Source organism: Moschus berezovskii, chromosome 7 (assembly GCF_049115385.1).
Source record: "Moschus berezovskii isolate FMDL1 chromosome 7, NW_MosBer_1.0, whole genome shotgun sequence".
Lineage (NCBI taxonomy): Eukaryota > Metazoa > Chordata > Mammalia > Artiodactyla > Moschidae > Moschus > Moschus berezovskii.
The window spans coordinates 66541458-66550513 of NC_142466.1; the positions used below are offsets into that span (position 1 = coordinate 66541458).

The 9056-nt window shown below is 49.0% G+C and overlaps 1 protein-coding gene across 1 annotated transcript; it reads right to left on the reverse strand.

Annotated features, from left to right (window-relative positions):
* Nucleotides 1-989: 989 nt before the first annotated feature.
* On the reverse strand, nt 990-7142 carry LOC129556773 (protein SPATA31F1-like). Its single transcript, XM_055426947.2, has 4 exons — nt 7002-7142; nt 6273-6318; nt 5948-6008; nt 990-4722 (listed from the first exon to the last, which is right to left on the reverse strand). The coding sequence occupies exons 1-4, from the start codon at nt 7140-7142 to the stop codon at nt 990-992; spliced, it is 3981 nt and encodes a 1326-aa protein (XP_055282922.2).
* Between the last annotated feature and the right edge of the window lie 1914 nt (nt 7143-9056).

Below are 9056 nucleotides of genomic sequence, written 5' to 3' on the forward strand. Positions count from 1 at the left end.
TATGAACAACCAAAACTCAGTTTATTCATCCCCATCCCCTAAAAGCACGTGGGCACTGGGTTGGCTTCCTGGTTCAAGCAAACCAGTCTTTTCTCTTATGCCCTCTTCAGGACCATGTCAGCTTCTATCCGAAATACTCAGATCTCCATCTACATGCTCTTCCTTCCTGCTTCTCTCCTGCCTACCCTTAAGAGTTTCCATGTCCTACTGTGATCTTCATTCCCAGTGTCACTTATTCCATGCAGCTGATAGACAGAGGAGGTGGGATACAGGCAAGAGAACTATAGCTGCCTCCCAGGTGAGCTCTCCAGAAAGATCTACCATAACCAACAGGTGCAGAAGGGGAGATTCTATCATTTGCTTTTGGTATTTGTCATATTATCTATACGCTATTGATAATACAAAGCACCTCCTCAAGATTGGAACACTGGCACTCTCCTAAATATCTCCCCTCCAGATTGTGAGTATATGTATAGCAGTCATCAGTGAATTTTGCCTGGGGCAAAAAATCCCTGGCCACTCGTTCTTGACAGTACTACCCTCACGTCCACATTGCTTCTCTGGGCCCAAGGACACCATGAGATTAAGCAAATTCAAGTTTGACCTTTAACTTCAATGTACCTTAGACAAGGGCCTGCCTTCTCTGCTCAAGTCCCTTTTATCCACAGTCCAGGGGGTTTGGGGGGGTGTGGAATGCTGTCCCAGCTTAAAAGCGGGTTAAAGCTCCTTCCCTAGATAGGAAGGACATTTACCTCCATTATGCCTTCCCTGAGCACACCATGGTGAGGAAAAGCAGCAGACACACAACTCTCTTGCTTAGAGATATATAGAGTGTATTTGGGTGGTTCTCTGCCCACCTGCACATTAATAAAAATGACAGGAGCAGTTCTCCTCAAGGGATGCAGACACTGGGGAGACTACGAAGTCTTCTGACTGTGCTGGGTCTTCTTGAGCAGACCAGAGTTTCCTTTCGAGGTGAGAGCTGAGAGTTAGGGTGGGTTCTTTGGTTGGGTGGCACAAGCCACTCGAGGACAGTGCCGAGGGCAGTGGCGGGGGCTGCCCAGGACTGAGGCCAAGTGGAGTTGATGGGAGCGGGAGTGGTGCCGGAGCTTACTGTCTGGGGAGTGGGTAACATCCATGAAAGCCAGGCCCATCTGCTTCTCAGGGGGTGGAAACTGGGCCTTGGGGTTCCCTCTTGTCTTCTCTGTCTTAGTTCGCCCCTTGGGACTTTTGGCTGGAGCCAAGCTTTTTTCCACATTTTCTTTTCTGGTGCTGGCCACTTTCTCAGATGCAGAGGACATGGATGCTTCATGCCCTTTGCCTTTTGTCTTGAGTGTAATACAGTGCAGAAGAGATTTCATCTTATTTCTCAGGCCATATTCTGGAAGGCTGGGCCTCTTGTGAGTATGGCCTTGTACCACCTGCCTCTGAAAGACTTGACCTTGTAAAGCTCGGCCCTCCAATGGCTTACCCACAGTGAGGTGGCCCAGGAAAGGCTGGCCCCGTGACGCTTGGGACACCACAGGCTGGGCATTCTCAGGAACCCTTGCTGGTTTGAGGATGACACTGAGCTTGGCTTGACCGTCTTGCAGGTTCTTCTGAGAATCCTTACCCCCAGGGACTCCAGGAGATAGTTCTGGGAGTTTAGGCTGAGGGCAATGCCGAGGACTGTGTTGACAGGAAGCATCAAGGTGAAAGCGATGTCTCCGTTGCCAGGCACTGCGGGGTGTCCTGTTCAGAAGTAACCCTTCTGGCCTCTGGCCTTCAACAGAGTGGCTTTTTTCTCTTGTGGAGGAGAGTGTTAACCCAGCATCCCCTTCTCCATGGTCCCCAGCCAATCTGGGTTTGCCTGGCTCCTCTCTCTTTTCTGCCAGTGTGGGGACTTGGGCTGAGTCCTTGCTCTTGTCAGAGCTATGGGACTCAGGGCTCCAAGGCTCCTCCAGACTGGGGCTGTTCACATTGGCCTCCAGCTGAACACAAAGTACCTGGGCTTCTGTCATGTCCCCATTGTGTAAGATACTAGAAGCCCAGTGGACAGAACCATGGGGTACTATGCCAGAACTGGGTTGCTTCTGTTTCTGGTTCACCGCCTTTAACTCAGTGGCCAGCTGTTCTTTGAGGTGGAGCCACTCTGGGTCTGGGGCACATGGCACATCTGGTGGGATGGGGAGTTCCTGCAGCAATGGTTGTCCTTGGTTGTTTAAACTCTCAAGAGACTCCTGTGTACACACATCCTCTGATGTTCCTACAACTTGTTCCCTGGACTCTCTTGCCTTTATGGGAATTCCAATTTGTGCCTCTAGGATCTTCTTTCTCAGATGGAAATTCATTTTGGCCAAGATATGTTCCCTGAGTGAAGAGGGCCTCTCAGGCTCTGTTTGGCTTTCTATAGGCAGCATCTCAATTACTCCTTCCACCTGCTCATCAACCTGGAATTCTTCTGCAGTGTTTGAAAGAGCCTCATTGGCCTCTTGAAAGCCTGGCCCAGGACTTGGACCCTTCTCTTCGGGTGAGGTCACCTGAGTCAGAGGTTCTGTTGAGAATTTGACAGGCTCAGGCACCATCTCTGTGATCATAGCTGGGGATGTGATTGACGTGGTTGCTGGGGCCATGGCCCTGGAGAGAGCCACACAATAAAGAGCAGGCAGCCCTGACAAGAAGGCCAGATACTTGTGCCGTAAAGTTATCTCCAGTTTCTCAATGGCTGCCTCTGACAGGACTCCAGGCAGTTTAGGATGTTCAATGACAGCTTTTGGTGAGACCCGTTGCTGCTGATCAAGGGCCGCTAGCATCCCGGGTGTAACTTCCTGTTGAGGGTCCTGGTCAGCTGCTGCCTGGAGTTCCAGGGGCTTGCTCTCCAGGATGCAGTTGAAGGGAGTCACTTCCAGGCTCCCAGGAATTATGCACTCCCAAGAACTATATACATAGGCAGGGATGTTGCCCTGGTGAATTTGCCCACATTTGGAGTCGATATGGCCCTGCAATATTGCCTTGGCCTGGTCAAACAAGTGCGGCATGGGGACTGACAATGGGTCCACAATAGGTGAGAATGGGTCATCAGCCCCAGTGGCCTCCAGAGATGTAGGCTGGGGGCCATTCACACTGTCTAGGGCTGTGCTGCTCCAGGATATAGTCTGCTGGTTAGCAGGGGACAGGAGCAACTGGATGGACTGCTGGATCTTCTGGGGCAGGCCCCAGCGGTGGTGAATCAGCTGTCTCTGGAGGTGGTATTCCAGCAGCCTCCTGGTGTGCTGTGGGAAGAGTAGTTCCCTTGTGAGAACTGAGACAGGCTGCCCCGGCCAGGAAGTTTTCTGAGTCTCAGAAGACTGGGCTTTGTCACCGGGCTTACACTGCACAGGGTTCTGGACACGTTGATCTCTCTGGAAAACATCTGGCAAGTCCCACTGAAGCTGGAGCTGCCTCTGCAGCAGGTGCCACTCCAAGGCTTCACACTCGTCCAGAGTCAGAAATGGGACATTGATATGAGCTTGTTGGTGATCAGATGGAGCAACACAATTTTGAGAAGACAGAGAAGAGAGTGGAGTTGACTGGGTTGGCGTTTTAGGCAGCGAAGGGAGGAAGGAGAGTTCCTTGAAGAGAAAGGGATCCTTCAAGTGGGACTTGGACATGCTCTCATCCTTGGAGAGGCCTTGAGAAGCCAAGAAGGTGTCAACCAGCGACTCACTGTGCAGAGAAGGCAGGCCACAGAATAGCTGGCTGTATTTTGGCTGCACGGGGCTCACTGAGTCACTAGTCTGTTGCCCAGACATTAAACAGAGGCCACTTAATTCTTCAAGGGCTGAAGAGGGCAAGGCTAAAGCCTTATGGTTGGGGATTTGCTGATAGATGTGTCTTTGTTCTGGATCCGTAATGCACCATTCAGAAACCCAGAAGGCCTGGGTAGGCTGGCCAGCCATACCTGAACCCCAGTTCTGGTATGAAATGGTCCCAAATTTCTCAACAGAGAAATGAGAAGTATTATTGTGGATGAAAGAAACTGGTTGGTTATATACAGTTTGGTAAAATAGTGGTGGGTTTGGCATCAGCTGCCTCAGGGACTCTTCTACACGCCTGGGGAGCCCCCATCTCTGGAAATGCATCCATTTTTTCACATGGACCTCAAGAAGTCTCAGGACTTCAGGACTCAGGAACGGCAGGTGGGCAGGGAGAACAGTGACCATCGGCAAGGCCACTGGATGTGTCAGGGTAGTAATTTCTTGTTTCAGGGTCAGCAGAGAGACCTGGGGATATAAGGGCTGCTGGACTTGGTTCCCACAGATGAGGCTGAGGTTGCTTTGCATCATATCCTGCAGATTCACTGAAATTCTAGGCTCCTCAGTCCCTGAGGGAACCTCTAGCACTTGGAATCCCTGCCTTAGCTTGAGATGTTCAGCCCAGTAATCATGGATGCCGGCTGAACCAGGTGACTGGGCTGCTGACTGGGCTAAGGATTTCTGTGACACTGTGAGGGTTGCAGATGGAAGTGAAAGGTCTTGGGAGTGTGGGGAACGACACTCCAGACTCTGCTCAAAAGACACATTAGACATGGACAAAACCTCTAGGCAAGAGGAGCCCTGAGAGGTATCCCCTGTAGTGGGGGACATCAGGGTGTTCTCACCCAACAACTGCTGAATCTCCAGAGCCATGGTGTTGCAGGTTTGGCAGCAAGGATCTGCACACAGGATCTGCCGCACATTCCCCTCCTGAGGTAGCCAGCCCTGGCTGGGAAGGGAAACATAGCAAATGTTTGTTACTGATGGACAGTTTGTTACTCTTGACCAGTGTGTGGCCTGGAGATTGGGCCTGCCCTCCCCTAGTTCCGTAAACTCTGAGGCCTGCAACCAGGTGTTTAAGGTGTTTAGGTGTTTGAGGTGTTTAAGTGTCTACTTTTTTTCCTAGGGAAATGCCATTTGGCAATCTGTAGTGGGTTAGACTGAGAGCCTGGAGCTTGTTGGGCAAGGTCTCAGATAACTGATGGAAATACAGGGCCTTGAGAAACTGGGAGGTGGGTGAGCTCTCTGCTGACCTGTGCTGAGAAACTGAATTAGGAGAAGGGAACCAGGCAGGTGGGGGAGCCAATGGTTAGCTGATGGGGCAGCAGCAGAGACATCACCAGGTAGAACCTGGAGTCAGCCTCGCTTGGAGCCACGGAAGTCCTGTGGGAACGCTGCATTCTAGGGGTTAGGAGATGCACACAACATCTCTCGGGAGCCGATTCCTCATTCTGCAGAGCTCTTAAGAAGGGAATAATAAGACAAGCTCCTGCCTGAGGGTTGTCCCAGGAACTGGCCTCCCTGAAGACAGAACCAGAGGAGGTAATGTCAGCAGGGTCCAGGGGTCTACCCTTGAAAGAGTGTGGCTGTAAAGAGAATATGAAAATGATGACTTGTTTATGCACTTAACTATCCATTCTCCTGACTAGGTAACTTGTCTCGTGATTGGGAGAAAACCCACATAGTTAAAATTCTGTCAAATCCTGACTTCCAGCACCTTTGTGAGCCTAGCCCAGAGCACAGCTAAAGACTCCTCTCCACTGAGACGTCTGACCCCACCCTCTCCTCCAGCAATTCTCACCCAGGGCTCCAGGCTCCATGTGTCTCGCTCCCTCTCAGCCATTCTCTTTCTTCCCAACCCTGCCCCAGGCCGAACACAGAAATTACTACAGGCCATACTGGGAGGTTCAGTTCAGTTCAGTTCAGTCACTCAGTCGTGTCCGACTCTCCGCGACCCCATGACTCACAGCACGCCAGGCCTCCCTGTCCATCACCAACTCCCGGAGTTCACTCAAACTCATGTCCACAGAGTTGGTGATGCCATCCAGCCATCTCATTCTGTCGTCCCCTTCTCCTCCCTCCCCCAACCTTTCCTAGCATCAGAGTCTTTTCCGGTGAGTCGTCGCATGAGGTGGCCAAAGTATTGCAGGAGACTGCAAAGAGCAAGAGATCACCTTCTCATAACCGAGAGCAGCTCCCACAGCTTGTCAGCTTCTTTCTGGGAATGTCTCCTAGCTGAAAAACCAGGAGACAGTGTTACACAGAACAGGAGGGGATTCAGGGACATCCTACAGGTATCTAAAAGCCTTGAATGACAGGAGACTGCAGACCCCTCCCCGACCCCCCATAAAAGTCTTCTGGGAGAATCTGTCAACTTGGGGATTGGAGCCTTCAGTGGTTAGAGTACCTGGTGCCTGGCACTAAGGGTCACTGAGGGACAGGGTCCATGGGAGCCTCACCCCCAGGGGAGGGAAGTCAGAGCAGAGACTAGGACTTTACCTCTTGATGCTGCATCTCTAGCCCTTTGTCTGACTTTTCGGTGACGCTTAAAGACAAAAGAGTTGGAGTGTGAAGTTGGGACACCATTTTCTTTTTCACGTTCAAACCAAGACAAGGCTGATATAGATTACCTAATCCTTTTTAATTTACCTGTATTTTATTTAATTTCCTAACTTTCCATACTCCTATTTTTTTTTCATCTCAATATTTGTCTTCTCTTATTTCTGATTCATTTTGAGGCTCTTCTGTCCTCCATACCTCTCATTTTATTTCCTAAGAGAAGTTCTGTATCAAGCTTATAATGGAACAAGAGAAAATGTGGAACACAATAAAGCTGTATAGATTTAATAACCAAAGGACTTCAATTTACAAATGCCCTAATGGACCACAAACCAGAAAAATCTCCCATAAAGGGAAGTCTTCTAAGATCCAGTGAGGCACAATCCATTTCATCTAAGTCTCAACCCAAGCCAGATAGAGATGTTCTTGATTTTTCAATTAGAATACACTGCAGGGATGGTCTGGTAAGAAATGATTTCTAGGCACTGAGAAAAGAAATACCATATAAGAGTAACTAATGGATGGCAAAAAAAAAAAAAATATATATATATATATATAGGTGGGGAGGTATACAGGTGGAGAGGAAGGATAAAAGGAGAGACACTGGGAGCTTAAAAGCATCTTATCTAAGGCTTAATTAGTTCAGTCCTGGTCACAGTGTTCCCCTACCTGGCAGCAGCTCCTTTTATGTTCCGTTAATCCATGGTAACTCTTTTTCACTTGCCAGATAATTAGAATAATAATGAAGATGGAGCCATAGGTATATAAGGGATACCCCAAATCCCACAGAACAAAAGTCTGGCTCAGCATGGTCTAAACCTCATAATCACGAGGAGACCAACCATTCCTATGAATGTAGGCATTCAGAGTCCTGGCACCTACTGACTTCCAATGCTACACATTGTCGTCTCCGCCTCACAGATAACGGAACCAAGCCACCAGACTGCATCACAAAGCCCTTCTGTTCCACAAGGTAGGTATGGTGTCAAAGAGCTTCACCTGTCTAGGAAGTCCATGTGGTAATTCCGTCTGCAGATGAGGGGGTCTGGTTGTAAGGAACGAAGGTGCCACTCACAGGCAGTGTCTGTGCTCCCACTCTGTCTTCACTTTCCATAACCTCCACCAGCCTGATGGGCAGTCTGGTTATGGCTTGGAAATGGAGAGCTTTGATGTTACAGGCAGTGGGTGATGGGAAATCAGAGGTGCATGAAGGGACTATGGCTGAAGTGGCAGGGACAGGTCAAAGTGGTAGCATCTTTAAAATGACATTGTGGGAATCAGAAAGGAATGTCTCCCAGACTGTGTGGCCTCAAGCTAGCAGATGAGTGAAAAGAGATTGTAAACACTGCCTTCCATTGAGACACACTAATGAGATTTCCTTGTGCATCTCTTTTAAGAGTTAGTTTTCTAGAGCTGTTTTTAACCATGTTACAGAATTCTGTCTTCTCACAGAGATGCATACCTGCAGAGATGTGTCAGTGACCACTTCTGACTTAAAGTCATAAAGTAGTTGCTGATTGTGGTTAGATCTACTCATCTATTCTGGATGTCTGCTGTTTGCCTAAAGGAATTTTTGTTGTTGTTGTTGTTTAACTAGAATTTTTGAAAACTTTAAGCAAGCCAGTTGTTTTCTGATTCATCACCAGGGCCCATCACTCCTATAAGCTGATCACTTATTTACACATTTATGTTACCTACCTGACCTCTGTGGATATTGTCATATTTCTCTAACACTCTAATTTTTTAATTTCTTTGAGGAAAAAAATCTTTCCCTGGTGACAGTGATCTCACAGCCAAAAATCCTTGAGCTCAAAATCTCTGAAGATACTCCTTGGTTCTTCCTCCAGTATCTAATCTTCCACCCAACTGAATACTGGTGCTGCTGCTGCTAAATCATTTCAGTCGTGTCCAACTCTATGCGACCCCATAGACAGCAGCCCAACCGGCTCCTCTGTCCCTGGGATTCTCCAGGCAAGAATACTGGAATGGGTTGCCATTTCCTTCTCCCAACTGAAGACTGGTGAGCCCTCAATCTATGCTTAGCCCTAAGCAAGGCAGCAGAGAAGGCAATGGCAAGCTACTCCAGTACTCTTGCCTAGAAAATCCCACGGATGGAGGAGCCTGGTAGGCTGCAGTCCGTGGGGTCACTAAGGGTCGGACATGACTGAGCAACTTCACTTTCACTTTTCACTTTCACACATTGGAGAAGGAAATGGCAACCCACTCCAGTATTCTTGCCTGGAGAATCCCAGGGACGGGGGAGCCTGGTGGGCTTCCGTCTATGGGGTCACACAGAGTCGGACACGACTGAAGTGACTTACCAGCAGCAAGCAAGGCAGTGTTAAGAGTACAAAGACATTTGAGTCATGCTGCCTTTCTGCTATCCAGACAGCCTAAGTTTCCAACATAAGGCATCACAAAAAGCAACAGCCAACAATCCAAAACATATGGAATCATATACTTATTTTTGAGGCCCAGGTCACAAACATCCCATTCCAGAGGAGAGAAAGCATAGTTAGGATAAGCGTGGTGAGAGAGGGCTCCTGGATAGAGTAACATTAGAGTTAGGTCTAAAAGTGCAGGCTACAGGTGAAAGGAGTGTGTTCTAGGTGGGAGAGAAACTTGCTAACAAACGCAGAACACTGAGGAATGGGCCACTAGCATATGCGGCAGTTAGAAACGCGGTCCATTTCTAGCAGAGGCGTAGTTGGGCAGACTGGGGAG